The sequence below is a fragment of the Bufo bufo genome, chromosome 1, assembly GCF_905171765.1.
Source record: "Bufo bufo chromosome 1, aBufBuf1.1, whole genome shotgun sequence".
Classification (NCBI taxonomy): domain Eukaryota; kingdom Metazoa; phylum Chordata; class Amphibia; order Anura; family Bufonidae; genus Bufo; species Bufo bufo.
In genome coordinates, this window is record NC_053389.1 from 398,263,179 (window position 1) to 398,280,509 (window position 17,331).

The following is a 17,331-nucleotide window of genomic DNA, read 5'->3' on the forward strand; positions in this document are numbered from 1 at the left end:
TCTGGAATTTTTGCCTATATAGCACAGGATAAGCCATTATTAAAAAAAAATTCTCTCTTTAAAGGGATTCTGTCACCTCTTTTTACCCTACAGGGGGGCGTGGATGGGCTCCAGAACGGTTAGTACAGCCCCTTGGGCTCCTTACCAGGCTCATTTACATATATATAAAATCATTTTTTACACTCAATAAAACCACTCAGAGATATGGGACAGGCATATTGCGGACATGCTAGCTCTAGCCGTGCATGTCCGCATCTCTATAGGGTAAAAAGAGAATCCCTTTAGCACACCCTTAGGCTCTTGTATATACCTATTTTAGCTGATGTGTAATTAGTGGGTTGTCTGACATCTTGATTCCTGTTTCCACCCACAATATGGTTCTCCTAATGAATCCTACATTTCCCATCATGCCTAGCTTTGTAGACAGACAGCGTGGAGTCTGATCACACTGCACGGCTCTGTGTCTAATCTAAGGGCAGCAAGTTGCAGACCAGTGACACAGCATTTGTGTCCCCTCCAATTGCAGAGCCTCAGTGTATCCTAATCTCATAGAACTAAACTGGAGATTCAGCACACATAGTATAGGCCAAAGGTGCACAACCTGCGGCCCACAATGACTTTCTGTGTGGCCCACAACTAGTGTTGAGCGAAATGAGCTTCGGGTCATAGACGTGCCGCTTTTCTCTGACATGGGAAATGCATGACAGCAGTATCCAGAATACACAAACGTGACCAGATGGTTGTGGCACTGTTGAGTGAAGAGAGCTTCGGATCATAGATCCAAAGTTGCTTCAATCAAAACTTTGTTTAAATTCTGTATGGAGATCTGTCTCTGTACATCTCTGTACTGCATTGAAAGGTGTGGGCTCCTGCAAGGTGAAATTCGTTATCTTCTAAGTCAACTTCGGATTCAAGTTTTGAAATGGTTTTCAAGTAATAGAATCGATGGCCGAAGTTATTCAACGAAGTCTCGTGTAACTTTGGAGATAAAGAATTTCACTTCGCCGGAGTCCATATATTTGAATGCTGTACAGAGACGGATCTCCGTACACCATTCAATCGAAGTTCTGACCAAAGTGACTTTGGACCTATGATCTGAAGTGCGCTTCGCTCAACATTACCCACAACCATCTGGTCACGTTTGTGTGTCTGGAGACTGCTCACATGCATTTTCCATATCAGAGAAAAGTGGCATGCAGCATGGTGGTTATCTCTGGTATCACATATATTGGAAGAACATGGGTGTCTTCATCGTAGTATTAGGGAAGCAGTAAAACACACAAAAGAAAGCCAGATACATGCATGGCCTCTTCTTATATGGAATGGAGTAAGTGGGCGTCCTGGAAATGCAACCGGTTACTATGAGATCTATATTTTCCATATGTCATAAATGTCCCAGATGGTTTTAATGCAGCCCTTGGTATTGAATAAATCTGGTAATGTGGCCTTCAGACCAGAAAAGGTTGTGTATCCCTGGTATAAATAGTTAGTGTGAATCAGGGGAGTGTCATAAAGCTACAAGGGACTCATCTACTATATCAGTAATCTCCTGGTCCACTAGATAATGCAGAAATGATCCCTTCTGTATTATATGCTTAGAAGACATACAGTGGATTAAGGGGAATACAGTTGGGCAGGGATTTAATTGGTGATGATGTCATCCTCTAGTTCACAGGAAGTAAGCCAATAAGAAACTACACAGGAGGCTGGGGTGAAAAAGTTACACTTCTAGAATATTGATGTAGTGTGCGTCTTTAATCGTCAGCTGTCTAAGGGACATGGACGATAGCTGTCATAAGGATTCTGGGTAAGCCAGTGCATTCTGTTACATGAGAAAAGTGCATCTGCTGTAAGGTTATGTAGAAATCTCCAAACATAAGACTCTAGGTACAATTTTGTACAATCCAAATTACCGGGTATAGCCTTTGCCCATTTCACAACAGATACTACTTGGCGACCCCCTAGCATATTCAGTGACGACATGAGTCTCCATGCTGTTTCAGGTACGGTGCCGTCATATCCTGAATACAAAATCTCAGGCTCAATAGCCTCCAGTAAGGAGATGAGGGTGGGTGTAAGTTGTGCTACAGAGGCTGGAACAATGGTCTTGTTCATTGAACTTTCAGGAAGTTCGCGCACTGCTGTTACATTCGACTGCTGGATTCCTTTTATTTTCTTCTTTGTTTTACGTGCTAGAAAACAAAAAATATATTTTGTTAAAACACTATATAAAAAATTAATTTGGGCACATAATATGCTAGCATTCTTTTTATTTTATTAAGATAGTCATAAGAAATGCTAGTATGAATAAATCCCCCTATATGTAAATTTATATCAACAAATACATTGATATCCTAACATACATATACATAATTACTACTATATAAGCCAGGTATATAGAGAATAGAGATAATTATACTTGATTTCGTGATGTGAATCCACAAAATATGAATGGGTTGCCTAGTGCTTTAAAGTAGCATTAAGGCCCTTAAACTGCTACGGTCTAACAATTGTGCACAAAATCCCTGACACTGACTAGGAAACAGTTAAGCTTCTACGCCAGTTTTCTGGTGGATGGGGCTTGGGAAGAACCTCTGAAACCCAACACATGTTGCTATATGTGCACATATAATACCAGAAATGTATGCTTGATACTTGCTGGTGTAGATTTAGTTTTTCCGGACATATGGACTTTTCAAGGATGCACCAAATTTGCAGGCATGCATATCACTAGTAATAAGTCAGAGCAAGTGGACTTGCATTTTCAATTTCAACTGGCTTTCTCAATTAGAATTAGGCTTCTACAAGAAGTCTCCCAAATTAAATACTGGTGAGGCTACTTTCACATCTGCGTTTTTGCTGGATCCGGCAGGGGATCAGCAAAAAAGCTTTTGTTATGATAATACAACCGGCTGCATCCATTCTGAACGGATCTGGTTGTGTTATCCCTAAAATGAACTAGACGGATCAGGCACTAAAACCATTGTAAGGGTACTTTCACACTAGAGTTATTCTTTTCCGGTATTGAAATACGGTAAAGGGTCTCAATACCGGAGAAAAACGCATCAGTTTTGTCCTAATGCATTCTGAATAAAAAGCAATCCGTTCAGTATACATCAGGATGTCTTCCATTCCGTCCCTTGTACAGTACAGTCCTGATCAAAAGTTTAAGACCACTTGAAAAATGGCCAAAAATCATATTATACATTGTTTGATCTTAACAAGGTTCCAAGTAGAGCTTCAACATGCAACAAGAAGAAATGGGAGTGAGACTAAACATTTTTTGAGCATTCAATTAATTGAATATAACGATTAAACTGAAACAGGCTGTTTTTCAGCTGATCCAAATTTTAGGACCACATGCCTTTAACCACTACAGGAACGCCGTACGCAGGATTGCGTCTTTGCGGCGGCCCTGTTATTCCTCCTGGACGCGCCGGCGCGTCCTCTCGCGAGACGCGAGATTTCGGTCAGAGCCGGCCCGCGCGTGCGCATTGCGGGCCGGCAAAAGTTAAAGGAGCATTTCGTCACCAGCCTGCCAGCCAATGATCGTTGCTGGCAGGCTGGCGATTTTCAAAAAATCAAATCAGAAGCCATCTAACACCTTATATTTATAAATATGAAGGGTTAAATGGCTTCTGTGCTCCTCTGCTGGTCCTTTTCGTCAGTTGGTCCCAGCAGAGGAGCACACATCACAGTGAGTACACCAAACAGTACACTTAGCCCCCAGATCACCCCCCATCACCCCAATTAACCCCTTGATCGCCCCTGTCAATCACCTAGTGAAAGGGAAAAAAGTGATCAGTGTAAACTGTCACTTTTTTTTTTCACTGGTATTAACGGTTAGGTTTAAGGATAGTTTAGGCCCCTTTGTTAGGTAGTTAGCGTCGGTTAGCGCCCAGCCCACCGCACCGCAGTCACTGATTCGCTGATTAGCGTATCGCTAATCATCATTGGTACTTTTATAGTATCTGTAAGTGATCAGAACTGATCACAGTCAGATCTATAATAGTATTAGTGTCACCTTAGTTCGCCCTCCACCAAAAACGCAGTGTTTGCCCGATCAGGCCTGATCGGTCGCCCACACGTGCGTTCACCCACGCCCGCCCCGCCGCAGTGACAAACATTATTATTTTTTTTGATTACTGCACAATCACTTCACAAGCGCTGCGGCGATAAAAAAATATCAGTTTTGATATTTTTTATCAATCGCAACGGCTTCCGGTACTTCGCTAGCCTCCCATTTGTAAGACAGGCTTGCTTTTTTTCTTGGGTAGTCTCAGGGAATACCCCCTAAATTTAGTTGACCAAATGGCAAATAAGGGGTATTCTTCTGAAGAGGCCTACAGGATTCTGACCCAGTCGGATGAGGAATGGGAACCCTCATCTGACGAATCCAGCGGGTCAGAATATGAACCTGTAGAAAGCAGTGGCAGTCTGACCCAAAGTTCGGACGAGGAGGTTAAGGTCCCTGATGGCACCACGCGTACCCGGCCCCGTGTTGCTAGACCACAGGTTGCGCAGGATCCGCTTCAAGGGCAGCAGAGTGGGGCTGGCGCTGTCGGATTACGTGGTGAGGCATACACCAGCAGCGCAGCCCATCCTGGACCTAGTACTAGCACTGCCGTACAACATGGTGAAGTGGCGAGCACCAGAAGGGCAGTTGAAGCTGGTACAGTGGCACGTGCATTAGTTCCCCCGTCGCAGCCACCGCACAGACAGGCCCGTAGAGCCCCTAGAGTCCCTGAGGTGCTGGCAAACCCTGATTGGCAGCCCCCAACTTCAGCCGCACCTGTAGTTCCCCCTTTCACCGCCCAGTCTGAAGTTCGGGTTGAGACAGCTCAGATCGGTTCGGCACTAGGTTTTTTTGAGCTGTTCTTGACTGCGGAGCTCTTGGACTTAGTCGTGGCAGAAACAAATCGGTATGCCACTCAATTTATAGCCGCCAACCCGGGAAACTTTTATGCCCAGTCTTTCCGGTTGAAACCCGTCCAAGTTTCCGAATTAAAAATTTTTCTGGGCCTTCTCCCCAACATGGGCCTAACAATAAAGCATGAATTGCGGTCATATTGGTCCACGAACCCAATTCATCACATGCCCATGTTCTCTGCTGCCATGTCCAGAACACGATTTGAGACCATCCTGCGTTTCCTGCACTTTAGCGACAACAGCACCTCTCGTCCCAGAGGCCACCCAGCTTTTGACCAGCTCCACAAAATTTGGCCCCTCATAGACCACTTCAACACCAAATTTGCAGATTTGTATACCCCTGAGCAAAACATCTGCATAGACGAGTCCCTTATACATTTTACCGGGCGCCTTGGCTTCAAACAATACATCCCAAGCAAGCGTGCCCGGTATGGGGTCAAATTGTATAAGCTCTGTGAAAGGGCCACAGGCTATACCCACAAATTTCGGATCTATGAGGGTAAAGATCAGACCCTGGAGCCGGTCGGTTGCCCTGACTACCTGGGGAGCAGTGGGAAGACCGTCTGGGACTTGGTGTCACCCTTATTTGGCAAGAGGTACCATCTTTATGTGGACAATTTTTACACAAGTGTGCCCCTCTTCAGGCATTTGTTCCTAGAACAGATTGGCTGTTGTGGCACCGCGCGACCTAGTCGCCGAGGCTTCCCCCAACGGCTCATTACCACCCGTCTTGCAAGGGGGGAGAGGGCTGCCTTGTGTAACCAAGAACTGCTCGCGGTGAAATGGAGACAAGCGTGACGTTTACATGCTCTTCTCCATTAATGCAGACACGACAATCGAAATTGAACGAGCAACCAGTGTCATTGAAAAGCCCCTCTCTGTCCACGACTATAATTCGCTCATGGGAGGGGTGGACTTCAATGACCAGATGTTGGCTCCTTATTTACTTTCCCGCAGGACCAGATGCTGGTATAAGAAGGTGTCTGTATATTTGATTCAATTGGCTGCATATAATAGTTTTGTTCTCTACAGTAAGGCTGGGAGAACAGGATCCTTCCTCAAATTTCAGGAAGAGATCATCGAGAACCTCCTGTATCCAGGAGGTTCCATGGCCCCATCCACCAGTGTAGTGAGCCGTCTACACGAGCGACATTTCCCCAGTGTCGTTGCTGGTACCTCAAACCGACCTCCACCCCGAAAAAAATGTTGTGTCTGTAGCAGGAGTGGAATAAGGCGTGACACCCGCTATTTCTGTCCTGACTGCCCTGACCACCCTGCCCTATGCTTCGGGGAGTGTTTCCGGAAGTACCACACACAGGTACACTTAGCATAGGGATTGCGTTCCACAGGACAGGCACACAGGGCTATTAGGGCCCTTTCACTCACAGCTGCTGCAAACCTCTCCTTTCACCTGGGACAAAGTGCATATTGTACTTCGCCACATCTCTGGGTGATTTGCGCTTTGCACATTGTCCCATGGGGAAGGAGAGGTTTGTCCTATAAAGGTAAAAAAATAAAAATAATAATCACAGGTAAGCAAAAAAGTTAATGTTCTGTTCAAAAGTTATAAAAACTTAATGTTAATAAATTTATTGCGTTGCGGCCTGTTTTTTTTATTTTTAACCTTCTAGGTGGACCAACCGATGAACCAGCTGCAGCACTGATGTGCATTCTGACAGAAGCATTGCGCTGCTGTCAGATTACACAAAAGTCGGTGTATGCGGCGCTGGAAGACGAGATTTCTCCTCTGCTGTAAAAGATACGTTTGCCGAGGAATATGAGCTGAGGGGCAGTGTTCATATGCTTTGACAAACACATTGTATATGTAAAAAAATTTAAAATATACCGGCAATGATTTATTCATCCACATCGATTGATGTGAATGGAGAAATCGGGTTTGCCAGGGCATACAAGCTAAGTGGGTTTGGATGTTGGGCGGAGCTCCTATGTCCTGGCAGACGACTTTCCCCTCCTTTTTTTTTTTTTGGGCAGAGATTTTTACATTAACATTGTTCGATGCGAATGAAGAAATCTGTGACGTTCATTTTTTCTTTCAGCCCAGAGGCTGAACGGAAAAAAAAAAATCTCATTACCCGTATGCTCAATATAAGGAGAATAGCAGAAACTCCTAATGCTGGCCATACATGTAATGATTGCGGAGACCCTCAAATGCCAGGGCAGTGCAAACACCCCACAAATGACCCCATTTTGGAAAGAAGACACCCCAAGGTATTCGCTGAGGGGCATATTGAGTCCATGAAAGATTGAAATTTTTGTGCCAAGTTAGCGGAAAGGGAGACTTTGTGAGAAAAAAAAAAAAAAAATACAATTTCCGCTAACTTGTGCCAAAAAAAAAAATCTTCTATGAACTCGCCATGCCCCTCATGGAATACCTTGGGGTGTCTTCTTTCCAAAATGGGGTCACATGCCCTGGCATTTTAGGGGCCCTAAAGCGTGAGAAGAAGTCTGGGATCCAAATGTCTAAAAATGCCCTCTTAAAAGGAATTTGGGCCCCTTTGCCCACCTAGGCTGCAAAAAAGTGTCACACATGTGGTATCACCGTACTCAGGAGAAGTAGGGCAATGTGTTTTGGGGTGTATTTTTTACATATACCCATGCTGGGTGAGAGAAATATCTCTCTAAAATGACAAGTTGACAAGTGGTCCTAAACTTTTGATCAGCTGAAAAACAGCCTGTTTCAGTTTATTCGTTGTTTTCATTAAAGGGTTTCTGTCACCCCATTAAACCGTTTTTTTTTTTTTTTCTTTACTAATAATCCCTATAGTGCGATCTCATGATACATAAGCAAATTAATAATTTTGGTTCAGTAGAATTTGCTAAAAATCGATTTTTAAAATATGCTAATTACCTTGCTACCAGCAAGTAGGGCGGCTACTTGCTGGTAGCAGCCGCATCCTCCGATGGTAATGACGCCCCCTCGGCATGCTGATTGACAGGGCCAGGGAAGGGAATCGTTCTCTGCTGGCGCTGTTAGAATTTGAAATCTCGCGCCTGCGCCGTACCTGTCTTCAATCGGCGCAGGCGCACTGAGAGGCGGCCGCTCGCTCGACCGCTCCATCCTCAATGCGCCTGCGTCGATGACGTCATCAAGTACACCCGGAAGAGAAGACGCCGGCATCACTGGAAGGAGGCGGAGAGTCTGGTGACGTCGCTGGATGCTCGAATCAGGTAAGTATGTACATAATAAGCATGCTGCCACAAAAACCACCAACGAAATGGGAATAAATAATTTTATAAAAATGACAGTTATTAACACTATACCACCAACGATTATTAATAATAAATCTCTTCCGGGTGTACTTGATGACGTCATCGACGCAGGCGCATTGAGGATGGAGCGGTCGAGCGAGCGGCCGCCTCTCAGTGCGCCTGCGCCGATTGAAGACAGGTACGGCGCAGGCGCGAGATTTCAAATTCTAACAGCGCCAGCAGAGAACGATTCCCTTCCTTGGCCCTGTCAATCAGCATGCCGAGGGGGCGTCATTACCATCGGAGGATGCGGCTTCTACCAGCAAGTAGCCGCCCTACTTGCTGGTAGCAAGGTAATTAGCATATTTTAAAAATCGATTTTTAGCTAATTCTACTGAACCAAAATGATTAATTTGCTTATGTATCATGAGATCGCACTATAGGGATTATTAGTAAAGAAAAAAAAAAAAAACGGTTAATTGGGGTGACAGAAACCCTTTAAATTGAATGCTCAAAAAATGTTTAGTCTCACTCCCATTTCTTCTTGTTGCATGTTGAAGCTCTACTTGGAACCTTGTTAAGATCCAGCCATGCTAAATATGATTTTTTGCCATTTTTCAAGTGGTCTTAAACTTTTGATCAGGACTGTATTTGACCGGACAAAATACCGCAGCATCCCGGAACAATACCACACTTGCCGGATCCGGCATTAATTTCCATAGAGATGTATTAATGCCGGATCTGGTACCAACTGTTCTTGAAATTGCTGCATAGCCGGATCCGGTTTCTCTTTTGATCTTTTAAAAAAAATTTAAATACTAGATCCGTTATTCTGGATGATACCGGATGAGACGATGGTATTTCACCGGATCCGTCTAACGGGTCTGATAAAAAAAAAGCTAGTTCCGTTGCGGAATCTACCTGCCGTATTCTAACAATGCTAGTGTGAAAGTACCCAAAGTCTGAGAAAACGGATCCAGTACCATTGACTTACATCGCGTTTCATGCCGGATCTGCTTGCAGTGGTTTTGTGTCTGGCATGGAAATGGAACCAAATGGATTTCAACACACTTATTCCACTTTGCCTCCAGTGACTGAATGCCCTCTGAATAGGAGACTTCTTGCTGCTGCAGGAACCTTGTAACAGTCTTTTTGACTGCATTATCATCAGGAAATCATTGCCCATACAGAAATGTCTTCAGGTTTCAAAAGAGAAAGTAATCACTAGGAGCCAGGTCTGGACTGAAGGGTGGATGGTTAAGCTCCACGAAGCCACATTCCCTGATAGCAGCTTGCGATTTGTGAGACTTGTGAGCTGGTGCATTGTTGTGAAGCAGCAACACACCTGCTGACAACTTCTCATGGCGTTTCTCTTTGACTGCCTCACGTAATGCCTTCATTGTTGAAGCATACGGTAGGTGTCTCCAGTAATTGTTGTCTTACGTGGCATGAATTCTAGTAATAAAATGCCTTCTGTATACCAAAAACCAGTGCCATGATCTTTCCAGCTGACTGGTGCAAACATAATTTCTTTGGAGTTGGTGGCCGTTTGTGCTTCCATTGCATGGACTCTTGTTTGGTCTGAAGACCATGGTGGTGGACCCACGTTTCATCACCTGTAATAATTTGAGAACAGAAGTCTTCTGGATTTTAAGCATGTCTAAATTCTCTTGGCTAAATTACTGGTTACAGTCAGGTCCATAAATATTGGGACATAGACACAATTCTAACATGGTTATAAGGGAAAATAATAGCATTCTGAATACAGAATGCAAAGTAAAATAGCGCTGGAGGGGTTAAAAAAAAATATATATTTTTTTTAACTCACCTTAATCCACTTGCTCGCGTAGCCCGGCATCTCCTTTTGTCTCCTTTGTTGAAGGACCTATGGTGAGCATTAAATACAGTTACAGGACCTTTGATGACGTCACTCCGGTCATCACATGATCTTTTACCATGGTGATTCACCATGGTAAAAGATCATGTGACGTACCATGTGATGACCGGAGTGACGTCATCAAAGGTCCTTTACCCAGGTCCTAAAGAAAGAATACAGAAGCAGATGCCGGCTGGGCTATCAAGTGGACTAAGGTGAGTTAAACATTTATTTATTTTTTTAACCCCTCCAGCGCTATTTTACTTTGCATTCTGTATTCAGAATGCTATTATTTTCCCTTATAACCATGTTATAAGGAAAAATAATACTATTTACAGAACACCGATCCCAAGCCCGAACTTCTGTGAAGAAGTTCGGGTTTGGGTACCAAACATGCACGATTTTTCTCACGCGCGTGCAAAACGCATTACAATGTTTTGCACTCGCGCGGAAAAATCGTGGCTGTTCCCGCAACGCACCCGCACATTTTGCCGCAACACCCGTGTGAAAGGGGCCTAAAGGGATTTTGTCAGCTAGTTTTAGCCTATAGAGCTGTGTAAATGTGCTGCTACATCGCCACTAGCACGTCCACAATATACATTGGTGTCACTTTAGCTGTGGTTAAAAGGGTTTTCCGAGACTTTTATACTGACCTATCCTCTGGATAGTCCATCAGTATCTGATTGGTGGGGATCAGACACCTGAGACCACTGCCTATCAGCTGTTTGAGAAGGCACTGGCACTCACAGTAGCTGACTGATGAATGTAACGTCACATGGCCTAGGCCAGGGATCAGGAACCTGCGGCTCTCCAGATGTTGTGAAACTACAATTCCCAAAATGCCTACTTGCTGTTTTCTTCTCAGAACTCCCATCGAAATAAATGGAGCATGCTGGGAATTGTAGTTTCACAACAGCTGGAGAGCCGCAGGTTGCTGATCCCTGGCCTAGGCTAAGCTGCTAGAAGGCCATGGCTCCACTGCAACTGCCGATGCTTTCTGAAACAGATCCTAACAATCAGATAATGAAGTATAAAAGTCTCAGAAAACCCCTTTAAAATGATATCTGTTCCATGAAGTACTGTAATAATAGGCGTGTTGGCGGGGAAAAGGGGTTTAACAGTTTTGGGGAATCTTTCAACCACTTATGGCGTAAAGATTTTACAGAAACAAATTTGAAAAGTCATAAATTGTGTACTTGCCAAAAATGGACAAAATGGCTATGGTTTACATGATGGAACTGTGGCTGCAGATTTTAAAGCAACTCTATTTCTACTCATAGCAGGCATAGATTTCATTTTTGGACTTTAGAACTATCCAAAATGCACCAAATATATTAAGAGGCATGCATCTCTTAATAAATTTGGAACAATCTACTTTAAAGTACTTTTGCTTAAGACCAGTATATAAAAAAAGCCCTGTCTTAGTATATTTCCCCCCTTTATCCACCAATCTGAAACAATGGATTTCAAGAGGTTGGTTGCTTATAGGGGATTTCCAGGCTACAGGTATTGATGACCTGTCCTCCGTATATTCCATAAATAGCAGAGCATCCATAAAATAAATGCAGATGGAGAGGCATGTGACCAAACATGTTGTGCCTCCTTCACTGAAACACAGTACGATCAACATCTGACTAGAGATGAGCGAACTTCTGTTTTAAGTTCAGCGTCTAAAGTTCGGCTTCCGGTTAGCGGAGGATCCTGATATGGATTCCGAATTCCGTTGTGGTCCGTAGTAGCGGAATCAATAATGGCCATTATTGATTCCGCTACCACGGACCACAACGGAATTCGGAATCCATATCGGGATCCTCCGCTAACCGGAAGCCGAACTTTAGACGCCGAACTTAAAACAGAAGTTCGCTCATCTCTACTTCTGACGCTTGTGCAGATGGCAGGTACACTGAATGCACATTGAGCTTAAATTTTGGTAAACATGTTTATAATGGTAATCACTGCCAGCATGCATTCTCTCCTGTGTGGTCTCATTATGATCACATCAGCAAAGTTGCCTATAGGCAAGAGGGAGGTGGCTTTTTCTCTCAAGCTTTCTACCTGCAAAAGTGGGTAAAGCAAGTAAAATAGATAGCCATGTACAGTATATGCTACATATGTTCAGAAGTTCCTAGACATGCAAATTCAGAAGAGCGAGATGCTGGAGGGGATAGCTGAGGAAGATACAATTATGGAGAAAGTATATAATACACACGTATATCACCCGTATGGATGATATAAGAAACCGGCGCTAGGTGACGAACTTAAAAGGCGCTCCCAATAGAGCTTAAATGCTTAATTAATTCTCCCTTTTTTGTTGTCGGGTTTCCGTAGGTCAAAAAGCATCCGACGCGTTTCAGAGCCTGCCGGGCTCCTCCCTGACGAAGGAGCCCGGCAGGCTCTGAAACGCGTCGGATGCTTTTTGACCTACGGAGGCTTCGGTATCTTCCACGGTGACGTCACCAGCAGTGGTTTCCCGGGCAACTGTATCACAGTTTCCCCCGCACTGCACGTGCTTCCGGCCGGAGCAGCGCTGGTGTCAGGAGGTGAACGAAGAGGACGCTCTCCACAACGCGTGAACACAGAGGATTACTTAAAGAGGACCTTTCACCCATTATGACAATGTGAAATAAGTATACATACTAAGTATACAAACGTTCTCCCGTTATGCCCTCCGGTATCTTTGCTCACTAAGTTATGGTAGGCGGAGATTTCCGTCACTAAGTTATGGTAGATGGAGTCAGCCCTTGTTCTGCTGTAGCGCTGGCCAATCGCAGCGCAGAGCTCACAGCCTGGGAGGTTCTTTTCTCCCAGGCTGTGAGCTCTGCAATGCGATTGGCCAGCGCTACAGCAGAACAAGGGCAGACTCCGCCTACCATAACTTTGTGAACGAAGATACCGGAGGGCATAGCGGGAGAACGGAGCGGCGCCCGGGGATAATAGTAAGTGCAGTGAGATGCCCGGGTGCCGCTCTACATGTCTGTATACTTAGTTCACATTGTCATAATGGGTAAGAGGTCCTCTTTAACAGCAGGAGATAAGGACAGCAACTTCCAAGTCCACAGAAGACCTCAAGCAGGTAACGGACCGTACAGAATAACATCAGTGTATGCTTTGACTCTCTTTGTACATTGCAGCACTTTTAACAGCATTTGAACATACCACCCATATACATTCTATTATATATATAGGAAACTGACAGGGTAACCCTAGCATACCTCTCAGATCACAAACCCCACAACAAAAAAGGGAGAATTAATTAAGCATTTAAGCTCTATTGGGAGTGCCTTTTAAGTTCGTCACCTAGCGCCGGTTTCTCATATCACCCATATGGGCGATATACGTGTGCATTATATATTATTCCAATTAAGGGGGACAACAGGACCTTAACAGATTACCGAGCAGCGGACCTTCCTTTCAGGTAGGTCGACGAACCTAGACAACGGTAGCGCAGGGGGATTTCCTAAAATCTACCCAATTATGGAGAAAGGTTGAAGGATTTATTTTTTAAATAATCTTAAATAGATTTATGTTTTGTTCTATATAGTACTTCACTTTTTTTTAGCACAAATTGAAGAAACTGCGGAAGCTTATGTGGAGTGGGAATCTGTCTGCCAGCGGTGATAATGCATGCTATGAATATATATTAACCAATGAGGCTAGGCACTTCTTACACCTGTTAGTCTTATTTCCTAGGAACACATTTTATCCCTCTGTATTGTATCACACATTCAGCTCTTCACTGGTTACATGCAATGTGCTGCTGATGTGAATTAATAGAAGAAGTTAACCTTACTGAACAAGAGTGACAATCTGCCATTTTCAGCAGTCAAGACAATACGTTCCCCTGTAGTAAGACGTAAATGGGAAGCGCTAATCTCATATAGGATGATAAGTGCAGACGCTAAGCAGGGCAGTGACGTGACCAATGTATGCTATCGGTGCGAATGTGTGAACAACATGGAAATGATAAGACTGTGATCTAACTGGCTAGAAATCCCACAATCAAAATCTAGATCTGTCAACATCTAGGCTGGAGCAGTGACTGGGGCATAACTACATGGTAATTAGAAGCCCTTCCTAAATTTTTCTCCTGCAATTTCCATTGCTATGTTTCACTTGTTTTGCAGCCTGCTCCCATTTTTGTGGTGGTGGTCTACGTGCACACAATTTCTTGTGTTCAACAGCTGACACTATGGCTCTAGTGGAATGTAACAGTTTTGCTCGGAGAGATTGACGGCCATTCATGCTGGGAAGCTTAGGGAGGATACTATGACAGATAAACTGGGAAACAGCATCTCGCCTCTCACCATTATAACTCTAGCATATCACAAACAGCTAGACTGTAAGCTCACAGGGACGGTGCCCTTGACTGCTGTACCTTGTTATAGTTGGAACAGTCATGCCTCACAGTTGTTCCCACCCTTGTTGTGTACCCCCTTGTGCAGACAGATGCTACTATATCCTGAAAACTACTGCGGAGCAATGTTGGCCATCGACATACAGGTGATTTCTATGCTATGACTGATTTGTTATGTTAATAAGTTGTGGAAAATGTCTGCTGTATACAAGGCTGCAAACCCGAAAGTGCATGCAGTTTGCATTATAATGGGAAAACTCCTCAGCACGCTCTAAAACCTGGGCAGAACTTTTCTCACTGCGTATAACCCGGTCATTTACTTTGTACTGTAGTTTGACGCAGATTTCCAAACATTAGGGAGCAGATTCAGTTTACCCTTTTAAAAAAAATTATAATTGAGGAGGTAGGGGTGGAACGGGACCCTTTCATTTGTCTCATTTAAAAGGGCTATGTGATGATCGATGTAAAAAAATTAATAAATCAGACATCATATAGTACATGTCAATCTCTTTGTAAGAAAGCAAGAATCACCTTTGTACCTCACATGGATCCAGAGATCTCCCCATTCATTGCTGTGCTAGATTTGTATCAAGCTGACAGCTCAAGGGGAGTGTCTTTTCTGCTGTATCTAGGGGGGTGTCCATGCTCTGCCTATCACAGCTCAGGATGAAACTGAGCATGTGCGTCCATCTCGGTTAGAAGGACAAAGAAATAAGAAAAAACTAACAGCAGGTGGCGCTATACAGATACATTTTATTGAATAACTCAGTGGCTATACTAAATCTATAATTACATGCAATTATAAAATAATTTAGATCCAGGTGCCGGTTTGAAAACTGTAAAACATTTTTCGTGGGACAACCCCTTTAATGAAAACCAAACGCCTTCCAGAACTTATATTGTGGAGCATATATTAAGTGATCGGATTTAATCTTCCTTGCTGTAAATGTTCCATAAGCACTATGCATAGGAGGAGCTGCCAGAAAATACAGTATGCTTCTCTACCTCCTGGAACTGGAAATACTGTACATATTTAATCTGAAAAACAGTAATGCTTTTCACTGGAGCCAGAAGGGGATGATACAGTAAGACTGATATTTACTTTGGAAAGGAAGAGAAGAAGCAGTTTCCATGCACAGGCTTTACCCTTAAATACTCATACCAGAGAGAGCACGCACACTGGTGTGGGGACCTTGTTTATGCCAACTTCAGGCCAATCCAACACATTTTCAAGGGGAAAAAAAAATTATGTAATCCCGTTCCATAAATTCTATTTTCTCTCTCTAGCCTCCCAGAACTTGGCAGGGGTGAATGTCCCAAAGCGTAGTTAAACAAGAGCATTCTCGTGCTAAACTTTTAACTATTACTCCGCTGTAAGGGACACAGCGAGGACTGCTCTGACTGCTTCCTGTCAAAGTGCTTATTTCTTTACTTTATCAAAATCTTTCATGTCTCGTGCTGCACGTACTACACTGATAGTACATGCTTAGGGTAGACAACGCTGACTGAGGGATTACTTAGGCCTCTTTCACACTTGCGTTGTCCGGATCTGTCGTGTACTCCATTTGCCGGAAGTGCCCGCCGGATCCGTAACACCGCAAGTGAACTGAAAGCATTTGAAGACTGATCCGTCTTCAAAATGCGTTCAGTGCTACTATGGCAGCCAGGACGCTATTAAAGTCCTGGTTGCCATAGTAGTAGTGGGGAGCGGGGGAGCAGTATACTTACAGTCCGTGCGACTCCCGGGGCGCTCCAGAATGACGTCAGAGCGCCCCATGCGCATGGATGACGTGGTAACCATTCAGAAAAAGCTGAGTGTTCAGGATTTTTGACCGGAGCAAAAAACGTTCAGTATTTTCTCCGGCCAAAAAACGTTCCGGTCCTGAACTGAAGACGTCCTGATGCATCCTGAACGGATTTCTTTCCATTCAGAATGCATGGGGATAATTCTGATCAGGATTCTTCCAGCATAGAGCCCCGACGACGGAACTCTATGCCGGAAAAGAACAACGCAAGTTTGAAAGAGCCCCTTCTGCTCATTTGGTGCAAGTTATTTTTACATTTGCTTCTATCGATTTAATAGAAACTAAACAAACTGTGCAAAACTAAATCAGCAATGTATCATGTACGTCCCTCGTGAGCCATATTCAAGTCACAACTGCTAACACATTAAACATAAAACACAAGATCAATTGGCAAGTATTTCCGTGTAAACTGTGACGCCACCCAAACCGGTGCTGTTCTGGGAATTGGATATGACATGTTTTAGGAGGAGCATATGTAAATTCACGGTGAGCCACAAAAGTATGGTGTTGAGAGCCACATGTACAGCAAAACTATGACATAGCTTCCTGAGAGCTGAAAGGGTCTGTCACCAGCGACCTTCCTATCCAACTGTTTGCATAGACACCCAGCTGTGCTCTTGTTGATTTGATACTCTGCTCCCAAATAAAGATACTTTTTCTTAATATGCAAATTAGACCTTTAGCGCAATGAGGGGATCGCCATAGCTTTTGTTGCACCCATTCTCCACTCCTCTCTGTGGACAGCACCTTTATGGCTGCTTTGATTGACAGGGCCAGGCAGTGGCAAAGCAGCAAGGGAGCGACTGGTAAAAGAAGTGAGTGGAGCCTGGGTGCAATAACAGCAATGGTGAACCTCTCATTGCACCAAAAGTCTAATTAAGAAAAAGTATCATAACTCCTGTATGGAGCCTAGGATCAAGAAAAGAAGGTGAATCACAGCTATGTGTCTATGCAAACAGTTTGATAGTGAGGTCGCTGGTGACATCATGTTTTAGGTTCACAGTTTAGTGCAGATTCCTACAATATTACATCGTTGCACTACCTGACAGCATACGATTACCCATGATGTATCTTTATTCTGAGCCCATGTTCCAGTTCTAGTGAGATGGTATAGGTTCCTGGATAAGATGAAGTCTGTGCAGTCTGCTACTTATTTT

General features: G+C 43.9%; 1 protein-coding gene across 3 annotated transcripts in view; it reads right to left on the minus strand.

Annotated features, from left to right (window-relative positions):
* The window catches only part of NR3C1 (nuclear receptor subfamily 3 group C member 1), a 199,968-nt gene that overhangs the window by 26,119 nt on the left and 156,518 nt on the right, over window positions 1–17,331 (minus strand). For all 3 annotated transcript variants that reach the window (XM_040406053.1, XM_040406041.1, XM_040406046.1), the window contains one exon: window positions 1,914–2,192. In XM_040406053.1, coding sequence (XP_040261987.1) covers window positions 1,914–2,192 — 279 coding nt within the window. The remainder of the gene's footprint in view (window positions 1–1,913; window positions 2,193–17,331) is intronic.